This window comes from Rhinolophus sinicus, chromosome 2 (genome assembly GCF_057876585.1).
Source record: "Rhinolophus sinicus isolate RSI-liver-muscle chromosome 2, RSI-T2T, whole genome shotgun sequence".
In the NCBI taxonomy this organism is placed as follows: domain Eukaryota; kingdom Metazoa; phylum Chordata; class Mammalia; order Chiroptera; family Rhinolophidae; genus Rhinolophus; species Rhinolophus sinicus.
The window spans coordinates 174226388-174249228 of record NC_142502.1 but is presented as its reverse complement, the minus strand read 5'-3'; the positions used below and the strand labels follow the sequence as shown (position 1 = coordinate 174249228).

General features: G+C 39.2%; 1 protein-coding gene across 18 annotated transcripts in view; it reads right to left on the bottom strand.

Moving 5' to 3' along the window:
• Window positions 1-22841, bottom strand: part of DTNB (dystrobrevin beta) — a 189154-nt gene that overhangs the window by 50445 nt on the left and 115868 nt on the right. For 9 of the 18 annotated variants that reach the window (XM_074331774.2, XM_074331777.2, XM_074331771.2 and 6 more), the window contains exons 10-11: window positions 14364-14441; window positions 2061-2150 (exon numbers count right to left, since the gene is read on the bottom strand). The exons of 1 other annotated variant lie outside the window; for it this stretch is intronic. In XM_074331774.2, the coding sequence (XP_074187875.1) occupies window positions 2061-2150; window positions 14364-14441 (168 nt within the window). The remainder of the gene's footprint in view (window positions 1-2060; window positions 2151-14363; window positions 14442-22841) is intronic. 8 more of the 18 variants (XM_074331779.2, XM_074331783.2, XM_074331787.2 and 5 more) reach the window with 1 other exon arrangement.

Sequence of the window (22841 nt, the reverse complement as noted above, 5' to 3'; positions counted from 1 at the left end):
AAAGGTGTTTGTCTGATATAAGAGAACTATCTTTTCCTTTTAATAAACAACAATAAAAATGAACATTTAACAATACAAGTACATAATATTATAGGACTGGCAGCCTAAGAAGTGGGCCGTAAGTGGTTGATCTTTGTTTTTGGCAATGGACACAGTCGGTTACTCTGTGCAAGATTTCCTCCTTCTCCATCACATTCCCTCTCCCTTGGAAGGTTAATAGTGTTTTTCATTTACACCTGAGTGCAGAGACATGGTTGCTTTAATTGGCTATGCTTTCCAGCCAGAAACCGGAACTTTATATTGAAGAGAGGTTTTAAGGTCAATGAAAATTATGAGGAAAATGAGAAAGGTTTCTTATTGTTCTGCTTGAGCTGACTTTCATTTTCAGAATTAGCCAGGAAATTTCTGACTTCTTGGAGGAAGTATGAAGCTATGTTCTGTAGCCTATAAATCCAGAAGAGATGCAGTACTCACCCAATCCTCATGTTCTCCCAGGGTTTCCGGCCACCAATTCTTGCTCAGGGTGCCTAATCCCTAAGCTAAGGACCTGAGAACTTTGGCTAAACCTGCCATAAATCTCCTTGGGCTGAAATATTAGGTAGCAGCCTCTGTTCAACACTCTGCTGCTCCTTTCACCATGGAAACTTTTAATCACCCAGACAATTGCCCTTTCTGATAATAAGTAAGCTGTCCTGCCAGGGGTGAGACAACGCTATTCCTAGAGACTAAGGGGCAAGGACAGCATGCATAGAACTCATCTGCTGGAGGAGACACTCACTCCTTTTGATACAATGCGTGATTACCAGGCCCTTCCTCCCCTCCCATAGGATAAGCTACCAAACAAACTTGGGAAGGAACAGAACCCCACTGTCTCTCTAAGGCTTTAGAGACAGGTAAATGCCTAAAAATTATAATGCTATTTACTCAGACTGGGAATACTATGGGAAATGGTATGAAGTATAATATTAAAGTGTCCTTCTCAAATATATATTTTTTCTCATTGATTATTCATTTATTCTTCTGTTATGAGAAATAAGAATGACCTTCCCATGGAAGCGTGACATGTTATGTGCAAAACTAAGACCAAAATTTAAGGCTGCAGCCTCTCTTATGCACTTAGTTTATAAATTATGGTGGTTTTTTTCTCTGAGAAGAAGAATCTCAGGTTTGGCATAGCGGCTCTTCTTTGCTGCCATGTAGATAGGCTGGGAGGGCTTTAGATTATTTAAACTCTGCCTGCCATTCTCCTTGCAGAACGGTGGTGGGTGCTGGCAGGGAGTGGGCAGGTGGCTTTGGATCTTCCCGACTACAAGGGCACTTTGTTTGGTATTAACTCTTTTAAAAGGTGAATTTTGTTGTAGTTAGTGGTTATCAAACATTTTTCCATCTGAACCCACTGAGGGATCAGTTATATTCCCATATTAACAGTGGTTTTCAGGGAAAGGGGTACGTGGGACTATCATAATACATGTGATTGCTATAATGTGATGAGGTCTACAGCACTTGGCAAAAGTCCCTTAGGGGATCCAATACCACTGCTGAAAACCTCTGGTTTAAATAATCAACAATGATAGATTTGCGGGAAGAGATGAAGATAAAACACAGAAAGATGTAACAGGGTGATGGTATCAAAAATTAGACAGAGTGAGCTATCTGTGGTTTGATAGACCCTAAGCTTTGAATGTCAACCGAAAGATTTCATTATTTAGGCAAAAATGAACAGTAAGAGGTTGCATCGAACACCTCTGCGAATCTTTGGGGCTGCATCTCTGTCTGCGGTTTACACACTCGAAGGAGAACCTGAAGGAAGTGAGCTCCACTTTAAAGGACCATTTCTGACTATATGTTTAGCTAAGTGCCTGGGCTTGTCAAGGCTCCTTCTCCTTTAGAAGCGAATGTTCTAGCCATTATCTAAACTCTGCCAAACATAGCTGGTAGCTTCTCAAGAAAACCCCCATGTGCAGAGCTTTCTCCAGCTGGCAACACCAGGGAGCACAGTCTCCCTCCCTCTGCTCAGCCCTTGGCGGGCCGCCCGCTGCTGCGGCAACTCCTCCACTGACCGTGCACAGTGCTGCAGCCGGGCCACATAGGAGGCAATCAGTGCATGCTCATCGGCCAAGGGACTGCGCATGTCCTGGCTATACTGCAACCTAGGAACAGTGGAGGCAAAGACAGCAAGCACGACACACACACATGCAGAGCGAGAAATGAACACGAATTAAAAGGGGCCAATTCCAAAGACATACAGGAAAATAATAATAAATCATAATAAGGAAAACAAAAGACCACAATGCATAATGGAACAGTGTTAGGCCGTCAGGGGAATACATCTCAAATCCTTTGCACAAAAGCAGTCCCTCAGGAGACAACTTTAGCCAACTCACACTATAGCCCTTGAGAAGAGAAACCAAGGTAGGTGGCCAGGGAGCCTTGCCCACCAGTCTTGTCCAGGTTCCGGGGCTCTGGGATGGATATATCTTTTAGGGAATGCCCTCTGGCATGGAAACAGGCAGAGAGGGTCTACTTAGGCCCCCTAATGCTTTTATAGCTTTTGCCTACACATAAGAATTTTCGGTGTTACCTCATGATACCAGTTAAACCTTTTTATTTCTATAAGGATAGGCCTTTAGCTTCATTCTATTGTCTCTTATACAATTGGTACTTAAACCAAACTTGTTAGAATTGCATCTCATTGAAAGACAACACTGTACATTGAGTGAGGTGCTTTCACAGATATATGGAAAGTCCTGGAGCACTGATCTGTGTTTTAAACTTTTTATCACAGAAGTGTTAAAATATGCACAAAATAGAGAGTGATCTAATGATTACTCTTCATGTACCCATCACCAAACTTCAACAAAAATCAACAGTTTTCTACTTTATTCTTTCTTTCCCCAGCATTTTGTTCAAGAAAGGGTGGTTAGAGCAAATCCCAGACAATTTATTACTTCACTAGGAGAATACTTAATTTACATATAATCTCAATGCCATTATCACACCTAAAAAAATTAATTAAAAATTTAGTAACTCAGTCCATCTGAAAAATCTCCTCAGTCTTAAAAAAAGAAAAGAAAATCCTTTTACAGTTAAATATCAAGATCCAAACAAGGCCCACAAACCTTGTATTTGGTTGATGTTTCTGTTTTTAATCTATAATAATTCTTCCTTTTCCCTGTTTCTTTCATGTCATTTATTTGTGAAGAAAACAGGTTATTTTGTAGAATACTCTACACTCTGGATTTAACTGTTTATTGTGGTGTCATTTAATTTGTTTCTCTATTTCTCATGGTTAGATCTAGATGCTTGATTAAAGTCTTTGCTTTCGTTTTGTTTTTGAGAAGGGGCAAGAACCAATCATAGGTAATATGATGTACTTATAAATCAAAAAGGAGGCAAACAATGGACTATAAATATCGATCAGTGGATTCAGATGTTATCGGTTACACCTCTCCATTATAAAGTCCCCCATCAACTTTTCACTTTATGGTTTAGCATTTACTGATGATTCTTGACTAGATTCATTACTTCATTAGGAGCTGCAAAATGTTGATTTTTCCTATTTTATCATCTTCCCTGTATTTATCACTTTCCTCTATTTGTTTATCTTGAAATATTACTCATTAAGAAAAGGTAAAACAAATGGCTGATATTTCTCATGATTTAACAAAATTCAGAACAGTGAGTTAGTAGCCTAACAAACTCCAATGGTTACCAAGGATTTTTCTTTTATGAACTCATAGATTTTTATGTACCTGATGTGCCTCAATCCATTACAATCACCTTTTTGGTGCTCAAACTGTCCTATTTTTGGCCAGCGGGAGCCCCTGCAAGTAGGCTCCCATGTTCTTCTGACACAGCCATTAGACCTTATTAGCTTCCTTGCTGGGCACAACAACATGCCCAGTCTTATACTGTGTATATCCTGCCTCACACTTGAAATCCACTGTTCTTCCAGGATTTCAGGTTCCTTTTACTGGGAAAGAGTGTTTACAGACCAGTCAGAATTCGAGGGTGCTCGTTGTACCCGGGTTTTCACTGCCTCTAGACATTTTCAGTGGATAAAGCTAGTAAATTTATATATTTTAGAAAGAAGAAAAATAAATTCTCTCAGCACTTTCAGATGCTATCCCATTTTCTTCTAGTTTGCCTTGTTTTTAATGAGAAGTCATTGAAAAATCTTACCTTTGTTCCCCTGTATGTAACGTCTTTTGTTTCTCTAGCTGCTTTTAATATGTTCTCTTTATCGTTGGTTTTCAGCAATTTGATAGTAATGTGCCTAGGCATAGTCTTTTCTGTTTATCCTGCCTACAGTTTGTTGAACTTCTTTTATCTGTGGGCTTACGGTTTTCGTCAAATTTGTAAAAATTTATTTGAAAATATTAACTTTTTGATAAAAAAAAATATATTTTTTCTCCCTCTCTGTTAGACTGACATTGTCCCACAGGTCACTGAGGCTCTGTTCATTTTTCAGCCTTTTTTCTCTCCGTGCTTCATTTTGGATAGTTTGTATTGCTCTGACTTTTTTTTTTTTTTAATTTAAGATTTTATTGGGGAAGGGGAACAGGACTTTATTGGGGAACAGTGTGTACTTCCAGGACTTTTTTCCAAGTCAAGTTGTTGTCCTTTCAATCTTGGTTGTGGAGGGCGCAGTTCAGCTACAGGTCCAGTTGCCGTTGCTAGTTGCCGTTGCAACTCTGTGGTTGAGAGGACATGCTCCAACCAACTGAGCCATCCGGGAGCTCAGTGGCAGCTCAGCTCAAGGTGCCCTGTTCAATTTTAGTTGCTGGGGGTGCTGCCCACCATCCCTTGCAGGACTCAAGGAATTGAACTGGCAACCTGTGGTTGAGCCCGCACTCCAACCAACAACTGAGCCATCTGGGAGGCAGCTCAGCTCAAGGTGCCGTGTTCAATCTTAGTTGCAGGGGGCGGAGCCCACCATCCCTTGTGGGACTTGAAGACTTGAACCGGCAACCTTGTGGTTGAGAGCCCACTGGCCCATGTGGGAATCGAACCACAGCCTTTGGAGTTAGGAGCACGGAGCTCTAACTGCCCGAGCCACCAGGGCCAGCCCCTGTATTGCTCCGTCTTTAAGTTCAGTGGACTTTCCTTCTGCAATTTCTGATCTGTTAAGTCTATCCATTGAATTTTTCACATCAGGTAGTATCCCTTTCTACTCTAAAAATTTTGTTTTTTTATTTAAATTTTTTTATTAAAGTAAAATATTTATGAGAAAGTTACAATTATATTTACACTTTTTTATTTCTTCCATTTTTCTCTTCGTTGTGTTCATATTTTCCTTTATATTTTTTGATATTTATCAATGCTGTTTTAAAGTCCATGTTTGCTAATTGCATGTCTGTTATTTCCGGATCTGTTTATATCGACTAATTTTCTCCTTGTTATAGGTCATAGTTCCCTGCTTCTTCCAATGTCTTTTAATTTTTTTACTGGATGATGGAAATTTTGAATATGATGTTGTTGAATGGCTGGATTTTGATGGTTTCCTCCAAAGAATCTGGTAGTCAGTTAATTTACTTGAGGACAGCTTGATCGTTTTGAGGCTTATTTTCAAGTTTCATTAGTGAAAATCTAAAGTAGCCTTTATCTAGGGCTATTTTTGTCCTGCTCCTAAGGCATGGCCTTTCTGGGGTCTTTACTGCATGCCCCAAGCATTCAACAATGTTATCTTTACTCTGGTTGGTTGAAACTCAAGCAACTATGTGAGCTCAGGTAGCTGTTCCACTTTCAAATTCCCCCAGAGCTGTTCTTCCCCAAGTAGTTCTTTGCTGGTCTTGTGAAAACTCATTCTGTGCAAAGACAGCTGAGTTTTCAGCCTCAAGGGTCCTCTATGCAGATTGATGGAGCTCTTTCTCAGCACACTTCCTCCTTTCTGGTAATCTGCTCAGCAAACTCCAGCTTCCCTGAACTCCAATCTCTGTGTTCTTATGCTCAACAATATTGCCTTGCTCTGCTTGTATCCTGCCTGGAGTTGGGCAAATGCCTCTCGGCAGAAAGCCTGGACAATCATAGCACTTTGCTCATTTGTTTCTTATCCCTCAGAGATCAATCTTGCCCTATTTACTGTCTAATTTCTGAAAGTAGTTGTTATATTCAGACCAGTTTTCTAGTAGTTTAGAGGTAATATGATCCCAGTTACTTCATCATAACCAGAGTGGAAGTTCTCTTTGTAGTAACTCATTTTTGTCATATTTCTGTAAAGTATCTGTACTTCAAACTAGAAATTAAAACAAAACTGCTTCTTTGTGACAGACAGAGAAGTACTGCTATGTAACCTTGTAGGCCATTGTAAGGGCTTTAGCTTTCACTCTGATATGAGAAGTTATTGCAGGGTTTTGAGCAGAGGTGAGATATATAACTTATATTTTAATAGGATCATTTGCTCTATGGAAGATAAAGTACCAGAGAGCACGGGAAGAAGCATATACTTAGAAGGCATTCCAGAGGAGAGACGAGAGGCTAGGAAAATAGTAGTTAACAGTAGAAGTGGTAAGAAATAGCAAGACCTCAGACAGACTTTGATGGTGTTTTTGGATAAAGCTGATCTAATAATCTGACAGTTTAGATGGGAGAAGAATCATGGATTCTGACGGAGCAACTAGGAGAATGGGATTGGCCTTAACTGAGATGGTGAAAACTATGGGAGAAGAAGACTTGGTGGGGAAAGATACAGAACTTGGTTTGGAACATGCTAATTGTGTGTATTCAATATCCAGGTGAAGGTACTAATTATGAAGAGGATATGAGGTTAGAGCTCAGGGAAAAGGGCTGGGCCAGAAAAGTAAGTTTGGAAGTCACCAGTATGTAGATAGTATTAAAAGCGATGAGTTTGGATGGGATCACCTACAGTGAGTACAGATAGGAAAGGGAAGTGGTCCCTCTGGTATACTAACATTGAGCGTTCAAAGAAGCATGGAACAACTAGAAGGAATGAGAGGAAAACCAGAAAAGCACAATACCTAGAGGCAAGTGCAGAAGTGTTTCACGTAGAAGACAGTGATCATCTATGTCAAATGCCCCTGGTAGACCAGGCCAGGTAAGTCCTGAGAATTCCACATTGGATTAGCCCTGAGGAAGCACTGGTCTCCTGGATAGAAATTGTTTTGGCAGAGTAACAGGAAGTGAAAGTCTGACCAGGGTGTGTTCCAAAGCAAATGGCAGAACAGAAATTGGAGACATTTACTACAGAAGCATCAGTTCATTAGACACCATTTTAGCTTTATATGAAGACTGCTGTTCAGAACTAGTGTTGCTTGCCAGGTAATCAGGGATCTAAACCAAAATGAAGAGCATTACCATAGCAGCCTAGAGAAGATAAGGAACTTAGGTGTCCAACAATTTTCTCACAATTTTGTTTGGGGTGAGGGTGTTATGTTGTTCTACTCACATTCACAGTCGTACCTGTTTTTCCAGATTTCCTTTTTGGATTTAAACTCTTTTTGTGATACAATAAAACATATATATTACTGTATATGTAAAATATAAATATATATGTATAATGTTTTTGTTTATACTAACTGAGCGAGAATTGCTAAAGGGTTTACCTTAAATGATTGAGTGGAAATGGAATTGAATCCCAACCCAGAAGCAGTTAAAAACTGGAGGCCTGCCCGGGCTATCAGATGGACTTTGAAAATCTGCCAGCCCTGAGGACCCTGAAGTCCTGTAAGATTATGTGTTAATTTTCAATTACTCTGCTTTTTTGTCTTTCAAAAAAAGATTAGGAAAAAAAGATAATTCTGGTGTTGCCTTGGAGAGAGTCTCATGAATTCATACAAGCTAGCTGTTTCATGACCGTGCTGAAATCCTCATTAATTTGGGCTTTTCAACCGAGCTCTGTTTTCCTCATTTCACAGGAAGGGAGGGAATTATGGCCTGAGTCCACAAATGGATGGTTTCTGGCTTGACCCATTTCACTTTGCCTCCTTTCTCAGTTTCCCCAACATCTCCGTTGTTCTCAGTGTAAAGACAGCAGGTAGGGGCTTTTGTTATTCTACTATATTCTGTAGATAACAAGATAACGCTTTACCTTGGCACTATTAAAGAGCCATTTTAATACTATTATAGTGCAACTAATCACTTAACTTGGCCATGTTTTTACAGCTCAGAAATAATATTTTTACTGTGAGATCGTCTGGCCTTTAAAAACTGCTTTTCCTTCTTGTGAAGTATGTGTTAAAGTGAAAAAGTTCTAACTGATAATATTTTGCCTTTTCTTAGGTATTCCTAGCAACTGGTAAGTATTCAGAAGTAGTGGCTTTTGGGTGTTACCACCCAAAGATGGTGTTATGACCTCACACAATACATCTTCATAAACTGAACAGAACAGAAAGCATTATTTAACCCTTGAGAGAAATGAAAATGAGGTGGCCGGGAGAAAAAGGGTGTCCTGAAACAAAGCTAGGTAAATGGAGACACAATGTAATGTATTTACACACACATTTTTTTTTTAGAAACCACCCCAAACAATAAGCTTATAGTTATGTATCTCCTTAGTACGCTACCTCTCCAGAGACAGAAGACCCCATTTTGTTGAACTGACCCCCACCCATTCTAGATGGGGCCACCAAACAGAAAAATCACTTGGGTGGATAACAGGATCCAAGATGGACCAAACAGAACTTTGATTGGGAGTTTCAAATTGGAACTAAGAGAAGGGCAATCCCTGTAGGGTAGTGAGGTTATGAAATATGAACACATGGGTCTTGGGGCTATATTCTCTGCTGTGTGAAAAAGGTAGAGAAGAAGCTGACATGTAACTGAGAGGATCAAGGATCATGTAGGGGAGCTGAGGGGAGAAGGGAGGGAAGGAGGCAGGAAAACACCTAAATGAGTTAGAGTTCCCCTTGCTCTGGTCATCCCTGAGGCCCAGCCACGTACAACCTTGCTCTTCCCAGTTTGGTGACAAAACCAAAAGTCTGGTTTTCTCTAAGCTAATTCAAACTGAGTTTCTGTCATTTACAGCCAAGCGTTCTGACTAAAATATAAACTGGTACCAGAAGTGGGGTATACCATGAACAGAACTGAGTCAAGTTGAGGTGTGGGTGGTAACAAAACTCTCCATCCCAGGGAGGGGAAAATACATCAGTCTGCTATATGGCTAAAGAGCACAGCAACTGGTAAAACTTTAATTTCTGGGATCCTGGGACTTAGATCTTGTGCCCCTTATGACTCGAGTTTCGGACACCTTGAAGAAAAACAGGATGTACCGTAAGAGTGATCTCTAAGTCTTAAGTATAATGTTGCAAGGGCAAGAGATAGGTTGTCTGAAAGTGAGTTGCCTCAGCCCACCCAGGGTGAGACAATGAAGCCAACTAGGGTTTTATGGCGGTTATACCATTCCAGAAACTCCAAACACAACCCTCAACTCTTTGGCAGAGTGAGGTAGGGGCAGCTGCCCAGTTATGTTGACAATCGGAGGCTCTCAGTGCTTCTTATACAAACGACCAGCCAACCATTCTGTACCCCCCTTTTAGGAGCCTTCTGATTCCTGGGGTGGGCTTTCTTCTGCGCTTCTCACACTGTCAGCTTAGGTTTTTGCTTTCGCCAGTTTGTAAAATCAGTTACCACTTATCCATCTGCTTTGTTGGTTCCAAATTATTGCTGCTGGTGTCTCCTGTTCCATTTTTCTTTGTTCTTGTGGGTTTTTACTTTACAAAAAAGTCTTTAGTGCTATTTTAGTGGCGTTCCAGGAGGAAACATAGGCAAGTGTGGCTTAACATGCTACGGTTTCTGTTACTTTCCTTTTCCCCTTCTCTAAATTATAATTATCCTATTTTTAGATCTCTACTTTTGTATACTGGGTGTTTGAGTGCTTAAAATATATCATTCGGTCCATGGTAGGATGGGTTAATGAACCACAGAAAACCATACCTAGACCTGATCTGGACAAATGGATATAACCTAGATATCTTGGAACCCATGCTGTCTACAGGATGTGGACAGGACTCCTGGGAAAGATGTGTGTGCAGTTGCAGTTGTATATGGAGAGCTGAATGATGTACAGAAGGGAAACTCTGGAAATGGAACTGTTTCGGGAAGTGTGTGTGGGCACGTGCACACTTATGCACATATCTGTGCTGGGCAGCAAAACAGCGTCTGCCAACGACCTCTGTTGTTGTCCTTTCCCAGGATCTTTCTCTTCTGTTCCTGACGGTATAACCTATTACATACACACAAGGATGAGCAGTAATAGAATCCTGGGAGTTTTCTCATCCAGCGGAGGAGGAGTACAGTCTCTTCAGTGGCGAGGCTGTGGGCGTGTGCCTGAAGCCAATGGCAGTAGGAGAAGTAGCTGTTCCGCAATAGGAGGGAAGGACGACGGCACACTGAGAGAAGCCAAGAGATGGAGCGCATCCTGGCGGCGTTTCAGATGCTTTTGTGATCCAAGGACACTTTCTGCTCTTCCCTTTCTGCTTTTGCCTTTGCGGATTTATGCCATTTTTTTCTTTTCATTTATTAATTTTTTTCCTGGAGTAAGTACACATATTGTGAGCTCTAGCCTCTTAAATTTTTAAGGGCACAATACAGTATTGTTAACTATAAGCACGATGATAGATAGATCATTGGACATTTTTCATCTTGCTTAACTGGGTTTGTGCTTTTTAAAGTTAAATGTTAATACCTGAAATTAAGAGTTGATCTTCATATGCCAACGACATGCACAAAGCAAAACGTTTCATACTAAAGGTTTTTCATACTGCCGCAATGATATGAAATGCCCACAGAATTATAGAAGTTTAAATATTCATAAAGATAAATCTTGAGAAGACTTTCAAAAAATATTAGCTTCAGTTTCTCTAGTGGTCTGAATAGATGGTATGACTTAAAACAGAGCAACAGCAGAGTATCATATCCCAGGTCACACTCTGAGCCTGAGGGAAGAACAGGGACAGAAGCAAGCCTCCGGGGAAATCAGACAGGGGACGGGGAACTTGAGCCTCTGCCGTCAAGTTGTAGAAAGGTTTTCGTTGTTCGTTTTCAGGTGTACTATTTTGATTCCTTTAAAAGAAAGCAATTTAATATTTTTCCAAATTTTAGTTTCAGTAACATTTCCAGGAACTATTTAGCCTAAGGTAAAGACAAAATTCCTTTTTAATTATAGAAATATCAATATGGGAATATTAGAATAATATTACGCAGGGCAAATCCCTAGAGTGGAACCTCTCAGGAACATAATTCATGGTATCTCACATGATAACCAGCATCGTTGCCATTGGAAGGCTTTCTTCTGTAAGAAGTAACCCTTACATTTGAGACCATCTTCCTAGGTAATAGAGTATTATCCTTGACAACTGTGGCTATCACTGTAGTTTTCTATGCACTTGCTACTGAAAAGGTAACCTGGGGCTCTTAAATTTTTCCTGCATTTTTATATTACTCTGCATGTTCTTGTCTAATTCAGTGCTTTATATCTTACATTGAGTGCTAAACGAATCCTCCTATTTCTGGAGAGCAGCTTTATCCCCCGTGAGGATTCTCTGCCCCAGCAGCGGAAGGCTCTGGGCCCGGGATGACATGCTGGCTTTCCTGAGACTCCAGAGACACAGGTCTGACGACAGTCAGAGGAGGAGAGAAAAACTGGTGAGTCCTTGAGGAAGTAAACAGATTACTAGCTGGAAATTTATACCCTTTGGTAACTGAGGCCATGAAGAGCCAAATCTATGAATTATGCTATTAATGTCCATACGTCCTGTCATAATGTCTTCCAGAATATAAATGAATTCTCCTACAATTCCATGGCCTATATGTTTAGGCCGGGCATCTTGTTCCTGGGCAGCCTCTCCTCCCGCAGTTCTTCTTCTTGGTGAGTTAGTGTTGTCTTCCTCTCTGGTCTGCTGAGGGCTTTGGCCGCCTTCGGTCTGCTGCTCAGCCTCCTGACAGCCTGTGATAACCACCTCCGGCAGTGACTAAGTCTGCCTGGAAAGAGGTGCTAGCTGAAATGCTAACTTGAAAACTTAGCATTTCATCCAGGCTGTGCTATATTTCCTGAAACCAGTTTCAAAGAATGACAGCGATTTTGTGACTGATACTTGCAGCTGGCCACTTACTATTAAACCTGGGGCTTAATAGTAAGGAAGCGGCTGTGGTCATCGTTATTGCTCCTGAGTCCCTTCTTTCGGTCTTCTCAAGCAATAAAACACCGTCCAGAAAGATGCCCTCCCTCCAACAGCTTCTAGCAGCTACATTCAGCTGTGCTCACTGAAGGTCTGCTGCCCTTGGTCACCAGGCACCTAGGGCCCTCAAGGATGCAGTGACTCAAGTGACAAAACAAATCAATGAAGTAACTTAGATGAAGTGAAACCCTGGTAGGTGACATTGCTAAAACTAACATGCAACCTACAAGTTGATTTCTTTCAATGATCTACCTTATCTTCCTAGTTTTGAAACGGAAACCTTCCTGAGACGATATTTAGATTCTGGGTCCGCATCTGAATGCTACGGGTGTTTAACATAAAAAAACTAAGGACTAAGGCCAGCAAGGGTCGTTTTCATATCTAGGTGGATAGGAGAGGTTTAATTATTCTATATTGTTCCAGAAGCTTTCTGTTCCTCCTTGAGAAGTATTATTTGTAAATTATTCTATTTCTTCCCCTCCTGTTCTCTCACTACAGTTTACTTCTTAAATAATGAAAACAGTATCTTAAGTTCTCACATAAACCCCACAAAGTAGATATTATTATCATTCCCATTTTATATGAAAAAAATGGAGGATACAAATATTGTTCAAGGTCAGGCATTCAAATGCAGACAGTCTGGGTCAAAAGTCTATGCTCTGGCACATGGTACCACTCAACTCTGCCCCAAAGTGGTAGCTTGGCTCTTCCTCTGCTCGTAATGTTTGAACAAGGCTGTGGGCAAGGACTCTTACCTGGTCAGGGTCTTGAGTTTCCACGGGGATAACACTGTATTATCAGGTCACTCTGACAATATCAAGGGACTTGTATTATCAAGTCCCTAAATCCTCTACTCCACGGTAGCCCTACAGTTTACTGCTTAGCTTCCTTCTAAGGCTACTTTTCCAAACTTGCTTAATAAGAAGAATCACCTGGAATACTTGTTAAATGTGTAGCTTCTCAGTATCTCAAGATCCACTGGGTCTAGTGTGGTCCCAGGTAGTTGTATTTTTAATAAGTGACCCAAGTGATTCTTCTCATCAGTCAAATTTGGGCAACACTGCTCTCGGAGTTTTAGCCAATGGGAACAAACACAGTTGATTTTAAGTACTATACAGTAAGTCCTCACTTAACGTCGTAGACAGGTTCTTGGAACTGTGGAGAAACCACTATAACGAAACCAATTTTACCATAGGTTAATCGATGTTAATAAACAAGAGTCAAGTTCCTATGGCATCTCACACCTGTTATAATGAAACGACACTGAATTAAATGATGTTATTTGAGGAACTGCTGTATATTACATATTAAGTTAAAGTATTATTAAGCAAATGACATTTCTATAGCTGAATTAATCCAAAGCAATCATACGCAGGACACAAAGTGGTTTACTTCAGGAAGGACTTGGGGAGTGGGTTGGAATTTCTTTGTTTTGTTTTGGTTTTTTTTTTTTTTTTTTTTTTTGGTTTTTTTTTGTTTTTTTTTTATAATGGTAATCTGCCCTTTTCCCCCCAGGTTTTTTTTTTTTTTTTTTTTTTTTTTTGGGTTTTTTTTGAGCGACGACTGTTAGAATTCTTTAATGGTTATAACCCTGAGGGAGTTTCTGCATTGCTCTGTTCAGGGAACAGCTTAAATCAAATAGAAAGTAAGCCATTTTATATAGTTTTTTTAAGTCCTGCCTAAGGGAATTTTGGAGAAAAGTAAATTAAATAAAGGGGAGAAAGGAGTACACAGTTCTAGTTCCTTGAAGGACCCTAAAGGAAACTCCTTGTATAACTAAGAGAGAGACTCAGGCTTTTCAACTTAAATGTTGAATCACATACAGAATGATTTAGGAGAATATAAGGGATTAACTCAATTTACACGGTCTAATCAGGACACAGAATCCATCTTTGACACAGAAAGAGATCAAATGCAAAACTGGTGAAATTCATGATCATCAAAATGTTAATGTTAAAAAAAACACACACACAAAAAAGATCTCAAACACGCCTAAGCTGCTTTGACACTATGTTTACTGCTTGTCACAAATGCAGAGTTTCCACCTCAGGCACCACTCAAAAGCAGACTCCTTTAGTTGCTACATGTATGAGTGAGGAAGTAAAAGAAACGACTAAGAGTAGAAAATAATATTAAAATACAGTCCAAGGAGGAGAAAGAAAGCCAGTCCTTTCTGCCAGAGGCCTGTCCCCAACTATGAGCAGCGACTGTGGCACAAGCCACACGTACCTCTTGGTGGGAGTGGGCACTCCAGAGCACATGTGGCTCACCATGCTGTCATTCATGTTACTCAGAGGGCGAGGAGGACTGGAAGAAAAGACATTTACATTATATTAATAATTACCAATGTGACTAAGGGAAACCAATGAAAGAGTGATAAGGGCAAAAGAACCAACTATCACTCCTGATAAGCACAGTGGGACCCACGAAGAGCGGGGGCAGAAATCGATACTTCCAGACTAAGCAAATTCAACAAGAAGGGAGGGTCCTCTGGAGCAAACCTGAAGGACCAGAGCTGTGCTGTACGAGGAGGAGCAACGAGTCACACACTCGCTGCTACAGGGATGTACCTTTGGTGCCCTTTGTTTTGTAGTTTTCGTACACAAGAATCGGCGTTCTGCCACTTGGTTAATTTCTCTGTATTTTAGGTGTTTACAGGCTTACTGAGTGTGTGGCATTTGTGGTGTTCTCACAAAGTTCACAACAGCAAAGTGCACACTTTTCCTGACACTCAGATTTAGCTTGCATACTTTTTACCAAAACAAATTGTTAAGCACTAAATTCTTTTATTCATCCTTTCCTAGAATCTGAACAATGAACCACATTTTATACGTATACTCTAGCTAGAATGCTTTCCTTTGTAACCTAATCCAAATTGCAATTTGAAGGTAAACATTTTTGATAATTTGTCTTTAGCTGCCGGTTTTCTGGACCTCAAGGTCTATTTCTTCCTCGTGTGAGTATATTGAATGAATGAACCCAAACTCATCAGAAGGAATCTATCATTGAGCCTGTCAGCCATTCTTCAACCCGTCTCCCTCCCCACTAGGCTCAGCTACAAAGGGTTTGGGTCTTGCATTTGGAGCCACATGACTATTGCTAAGTATTCCTCCTGGGAAATCTCTTACTTCCTCTCCTAAATTAAAAGTACTTTTCAGAGAAATATGTCCATCAAAATCAGAAAAGTGAAACAGAAAAATCCTTCTCTCATATATGTTTTGGGAACCACCTCCTGGTTTCTCCTCATCTTTAAGAGCTGAGTTAATTATGCAAAATGTTTTGTAGAGGTATGTTTAGCAAGTCTTAGTAAATATTAAGGGACAAGAGCCTTAATTATTTTGCAGGTTTCATAGTACATTCAAATAAAGGTTCAAGGGAAATCTTTCAGGTAGAGCCAAAGAACCTAGAGAAAAGGTTAAGAGGGATGGATGGATGGATCTATGTATCTCTACATCTGTTTGTCTATACAATTTTTTTCTAAAGCCAATTTCATTTCTGGATGGGGAAATCTTTACTGGTTTCCCATTTAATGGGGAGGATCTAAGATGGAAAGTAATTTGCAGGGAAAACATTTAAGTCTCTTGATTTTTAAGCCATGCACTACGCTTACTGTTACACATTCCTACCTACGTGTGACAAGTGTCCCTCTCTAAGTAAGACATTCAGAACTGAATAATGCCTTTCTAGGCTAGAATTCAATTCCACATTATTTACCTTACCACCTATCTTCCAGACAGATTCCAATTTTGCCCCAAACTTTCATGCCTGCTAACACTAGTGGCTGCGCTGAGTTATATAATCAGTTAACGAATGGGTTAGGTTGATTAATAATGGAAGTGAACACAGAGATTAGCTTAATTTTAGTCTTAAGTTTACATTTTTGCCACCGGTTCTTTTAAATCAATTGTCCAAATGCAACAAGGAGACAATTCCTATGAAAGAAACAAAGTCAGCATCATAGCTTTTCATACTTGAGGGCACCAGAAACATTCTGGTCCCAGAAATGGAATGGACTTTGCTTCTTTAATATATTATTATTAGCAACCCACTTCCAAAACAAGATAAGGACATGGTCATGTTGCTTTCAAAACTAATGCAGTTACCTAGTATATTTCAATATTGAAGATACTACTGCATTCAATTTCCTTTCTGACATTCTCAGAGGGAAAATGACAACAGAAAAGTATCTTTTTAATTCCTTAAACATGGATCCATGTGATAAAATTTCATGATTTGTAGCATTGTGTTTGACCTGATGTCGCAAAAGTCTTTAATAATCATCTTTATCTCTTGGCAAATATCATGCTCAATTATTATCTTATAGCATACATATGAAAGCCTCTTTTCTAATATTCAAAGCCAGACAATAATGATTATATTGTAAGCTATAAACTAATCATAACTGTCCCAATTTCATACCCCTTCTGAACTTCTAACATGTTTTAATAGGGAAATAGGTATCTGTTTGCAGTCGAAGATATACGAGTAAAAGGCATTTAAAAACTTAAAGGGCGTCTTTACTACAGAATTTACCAGTAGACTCATAATTCACTGTTAAAGCTAACAGCTCAGATGTCGTTTTAGGAGATGTAAATACAGCAAAAATGACTTCTGGCTTGAAAAAAAAAATCTTCATAGTTCCTGTAAGACATAGCTGGAAAGAATGCATCCAGGTGTGAAGTTAGACAGAAACTTACAAAGCAGTAGAATTGACACAATTCATCAAATCAGTTTTGTGGATCTTGTTGAACACTCAAACCCTGTTGCACACCTTGAATACATCACCAGATGTTCTGTATCTCCCTTTGATGAAGATCTCAGCAAGGTATCTTTAGACACTAGTGAGTTTCATGGCACCCTCATGACTACCAACCATCACTTGGTACAGAGATTTCGTGGGGTTCCTTCTGTGTTAATAAGACATGTCAATTGTTTTGATGAAGAAACAGAAGCAGGTGGATGATATGGATAAATCATTTAAATCGTAGCTGTTCGTTTGAGTATGCTTATCACTAAAAAGGTTCATTTCTAGGTGGAGCAGGATCGGTTTGGGAAAATATCTAGTAAGACAGTGGCTTAGATAATAGGTACAGAACTTCTGGTTACTGGTTACACACAATTCCTACTATAAACTGAAAATTTAACTTACTGGTACAAGTCATTTTCATATTACTTCTCTTATGACTAGACCACTCCAATTCTTTATGGTGGACGCTGTGGAATGTAAACTAACTTAAAATTAAAATATAGAATCTCTCTTAAGGTATTGAAAGCTAGAAATAGATGATGAATAACACCATGCCTCAAAAATCTTCCAGCCACAATTGGTTGGAGCGCATCCTCTCAACCACAAGGATGCCAGTTTGATTCCTCGATTCCTGCAGGGATGGTGGGCAGCGCCCCCTGCAACTAAAATTGAACACGGCACCTTGAGCTGAGCTGCCGCTGAGCTCCCGGATGGCTCAGTGGGTTGGAGCGTGTCCTCTCAACCACAAGGTTGCTGGTTCAACTCCCGCAAGGGATGGTGGGCTGTGCCCCCTGCAACTAACGACAGCAACTGTACCTGGAGCTGTGCCCTCCACACCTAAGACTGAAAGGACAACAACTTGAAGCTGAACGGCACCCTCCAAAACTAAGATTGAAAGGACAACAACTTGACTTGGAAAAAAGTCCTGGAAGTACACACTGTTCCCCAATAAAGTCCTGTTCGCCTTCCCCAATAAAAAAATCTTAAAAAAAAAAAATCTTCCAGCCAAATTATATATATATATATATATATATATATGTATATGTATAAAAAATTGTGTTATTTCTTTCTTTCATTTAGCAAATATTTGTTGAGTCTCTGCAAAGTGGTAGGTACTATACTAGCTGCTGGGAATAAAAATTAAAAAGATGAAAATTTAAGTCTTATGAAGAAGGCAAATTCAGAAAATTTTACAATATAATGTAATAAATATTTAATAGAAGTAAGAAAAACCACTACGTGCTATGGGAAAATACTGAGATCACTTCGCCCCATGTAGAAAAATATATTTCCAGGGTATTAAAGGGTTAACAGTAAATGTTTAATTATATAAACTAGGGAAAAAAATATGTGTCTACGGATAGAGAGGATGTTCTACACTCAAAAGCAATAGAGAAATTAGGAAGAAAAAGACCAATTAAGTTGAATTATTAAAAAATCAGAAAAAGGGGCCGGCCCAGTGGCTCAGGAGGTTAGAGCGCCATGCTCCTAACTCCGAAGGCTGCCGGTTCGATTCCCACATGGGCCAGTGGGCTCTCAACCACAAGGTTGCCGGTTCAAGTCCTCGAGTCCCACAAGGGATGGTGGGCAGTGCCCCCTGCAAATAAGATTGAACACGGCACCTTGAGCTGAGCTGCCGCTGAGCTCCTGGATGGCTCAGTTGGTTGGAGTGCGTCCTCTCAACCACAAGGTTGCCGGTTTGACTCCTGCAAGGGATGGTGGGCTGTGCCCCCTGCAACTAGCAATGGCAACTGGACCTGGAGCTGAGCTGCGCCCTCCACAACTAAGACTGAAAGGACAACAACTTGAAGCTGAACGGCACCCTCCACAACTAAGAGTGAAAGGACAATAACTTGACTTGGAAAAAAGTCCTGGAAGTACACACTGTTCCCCAATAAAATCCTGTTCCCCTTCCCCAATAAAAATCTTTAAAAAAAAAAAAAAATCAGAAAAAGGAAAAGAAATACAAATTTGGGGAACTATTCCAACAAACGTGACAAAGCAAGAATGAATAGCCTTGGGGTGGCCGGTTAGCTCAGTTGGTTAGAGTGTGGTGCTTATAACACCAAGGCTGCCAGTTCGATCCCCGCATGGGCCACTGAGCTACGCCCTCCTTAAAAAAAAAAAAAAAAAAAAGAATGAATAGTCTTACTATATATGGGATTCACACAAATTCATAAGAAAATTACTAAGATTTCAATTAGATAAATGAGCAGTGAAAATACACCTTTAAAAATAATATAAGTAACATATTTTAATTATGAAAAAACCACAGAAATTTGTTAAAATTGTAAACCACTTTCCCTTAAAAAGTAATAATAATTATTTTAAAGGTAATCCTTAAGGCTAAAGAAGGATTTTCTGACATAGGCACTTAATTTACTATTAGGCAAGAGTGAAAGTATAAAGTTAAGCAAAATTTCTAGAAAGCATTTTGGCAATGTGTCCATCAAAGATCTTTAAAAATGTTCAAACATTTGGACTCACTAATTCCCTTTCTAGGAATCTACTCCAAGGAAGTAATCAGAAATGCAAAGATAGTGATCAGAAATGCAACGGTTTATATTTTAAAATAATTAAGGAAACATTATTTATAGTAGGGTAATTTTAGAAGAAACATAAATGTTCAAATATAAAGGGAAGGAAAAGTAAACCATGGTACATCCATAATTATAGAATACTTTGTTGTCATTAAAAAATAATGCTTATGCGGACTTTCTAATATGGGAAAATGCTTAGTATGTGAGAGGTAAAGAAGGGCAAGATAACTCTAATAACTAACAATTACTAAATGGTTATATAAGTCTACCAGACACTGTGTTTTGAGCTTAAATACATTATCTTCACAATAACCCTATAAAATAAGATGAAATTATTTACACACATCACACAGCATGGTCTCAGCTAAATAATATAGTAAGCACACAAAAAATATCTGAAGAAAATATATCAAAATGTTAAGAAAAGTGTAATTATGGGTAACTTTTTATACTTTTCTGTACTTCCCCAATTTTTCCATTTTAATTTTTTTGTTTGTTTGTTTTAGGTATATTCTTTTGTTTTAAATTAGTTTCACTTGTACAAAACAATGTAATAGTTAGACATTTATCATTTATATCCCTCACAAAGTGATAACCCCCATCCCCCAAACTACTACCCCTCTGACTTTGCACACAGCCGTTACATTTCCACTGTCTCTATTCCTAATGCTGTACTCCACTTCTTGTAAATATATATATGTGTATATATATATATATATATATATGTATATAAAATTGCAGTTGACATTCATTATTGTTTAGCTTCAGCTTCAGGTGTACAGTGCAGTGATCAGGCATCTACATCATCCCTGAAGCGGTCTCCAAAATAAGATCCGCGTCCATCGGATACCCTACCAAATCTTTACAACATTATTGATTACATTCCCCAAATTGACTTTCGTATCCCCGTGGCAATCTTGTGGTTACCGACTGTGCTTTCTAATCCCCTCACCTTCCCCCTTATCCCCACCCCCCCTCCCATCTAGCAACCCTCAGTTTTTCCTCTGTCTCTGACACTGTTTCTGATTAGTTCATTCATTTATTCTTTTCTTTAGATTCCACATATAAGTGAGATCATATGATATTTGTCTTTCTCTGTCATTTTAATTTTTCTTGATTTTCAAAGATAAAGATGCTTAATGAAATATATATATAAAGTAGAAAAAAATTAAAACAGAAAAATTTGGCTTATAATACCACTGAGTCAAATTTTCTAACGTGAGTCTGCAGTATTTTCGTTATCATTAAGGAAACAAAATGAAAAGGAAATTGTTTTACAAACCTAGAGAGAACTCTGAGACTGTTAGAAGAAAGACCTGTTAAATGGTTTGAGTAGATCTGAAGTTCCACAATCCCTCAACACCCCTGCCACCACCTTTCCAAAAAATAAAAAGAAAACATCTTAAGTTGCTCTATGTTACCTCCTCTACTAGATTATAAGAAATTTGCGTGATTTTTATCATTGTATTTCGAGTACCTGGCACATGTAAGACACGGAGTAGGCTTTCAGGAACTACATGGTGACTGTGAGTCAGCACCATGCCGTTTAAAACAAACAAGTGCAGACTGTGTAAGAAGTCATCTTTCTGTTATATTTAGCTTTGGTTGAGACTATTCTCCAAGAATGGAATATGGACATACTTGTTATATTTGGTAGGTATGTTTGTAGGGTTTGCCGCCTATCAAGTTTTCATCTGTGACTTAGTAATGGAATCAGCAGAATAGAGAGTGTCTCTAGTAAGAATAGCAACCCTTACTGAGTGCTTAATACGTGCTAGACTCAGTTTGAACATTTCCCATGGATTCACTCCATGAGGTAGACACTGTTATCTTTATTTTCCAGGTGGAGACACTAAGGCATAGACAGAAGGAATGTACCTGAGGTCACAACCAAATCGTGGCAGCAGCAGAATTGGAACCAAGGATGGCTCTTGAATCTGTGCTCTTGATCATTATGCTGTGGTGTCTCTGATACCTTTGATTGCTGTACTATTTTAGAAAAACTGACTTAAGACTGTTTAGTCTATAAACTAAAACCAATAGCATGCTGTCAGATTACAGTTCTTGTAAAGTTGTTTCTATAGGAAGGTAAAACAATAATTACCCCAGACTATAGTTTTTGGGTGATTTCTTCTTTCCCCTATCACATCATCAGAACTGTATGATAAATGCCTATCTGAACCCAAAACTTTTGGTTGCATAACTCCCATCCTTAACAACCTCTAGGCTGCCTCAAGGAAAACTAGATAACTTAGTATGAATTGTTTCCTTCAAAAACATCTCCCTAATTTATTAGAATGGCTTTACAATCTAATCTTAATTTCAAAGATCTTTTGTATTCCTCATCTCAGCCTAACAAAATACATACTTTTAATGAGCAAATTATCTGTTATAACAGCCAGAAGTTTGACACTAGGCTCAGAACCAACACTGAGTGTCATTCCTTGTTGTGTTTCTAAGTTGACTTAGATCCAGAAATAAACACTTTCCGGACAGGACTCTCTGGGTAACCAAGGATGTGAACGTATAATACTGTCGTTGTTTAAGCAAAATTTCTACTTAAAAATTGTGAGTTGAACAGAGGGGTACCTGATCAAAGCCAATCTAATGCCTGAGAGGACGAGTGAGACCTTGGGCACCTGTAAGGACCGTCACTTTTCTGAGCCCTCTGACAGAACCTCTTCTGGAGGAAGTCATCCAGAATGGCAGACAGTCACCCCCACCCTGTACTTTTAAGAGTATTTGCTCATTATTTTGCTCTTCTTCCCAGATTATTTTTTAGTTGTAGAGGTGAAGGTTACAGTCCTGAAGTTCTGTCTTACCTTGATAGCTATCTGCCAGTCACGCACTTGGGGACTCTACCAGATGTTTTCGGTCTGTTTATTACTATTAGTGTGAAAGGGGAAAAGACTGTATTATGCCCTAGGCGTTCATTTACTTGGTTAGTTTTTTTGGATTCGCCACAACAATGCTTTATATATGAGGTACATAACCGTTTTAGCTAAATACATTTTAATCACTTAAGATTTTTGCAGCCAGCTATTTTGCTTTCGAGATACCTGTATTGCTTCTGAAATCATCTTCCCTACTCACTTTGATGATACTTTTCTCATCTTTAAGGTTACACAGCAGATTTCACCATTCTTTAAGACAAATTCAAAACCCACACTGTAAACTATTACATTCTTTTATCTGTCAAACTACTCAGGCTTTCCACATCTTTCAAGCAAGTTGTTCTTTTGCTTCTTCTAAGCCCCTGCTTTCAAATCGTCTCCTAGGTATGTATCCTGGAATGTTCTTCATAGGTTTGCCAAGGTGACACTCTTTCTCCCATCTTTCATCAGAGAAATGGCTCCTGAAATTTCAGTGTCTCCATAAAGCCCTTCTGATTACTATACATTTCACTTAAATAAACAAGGG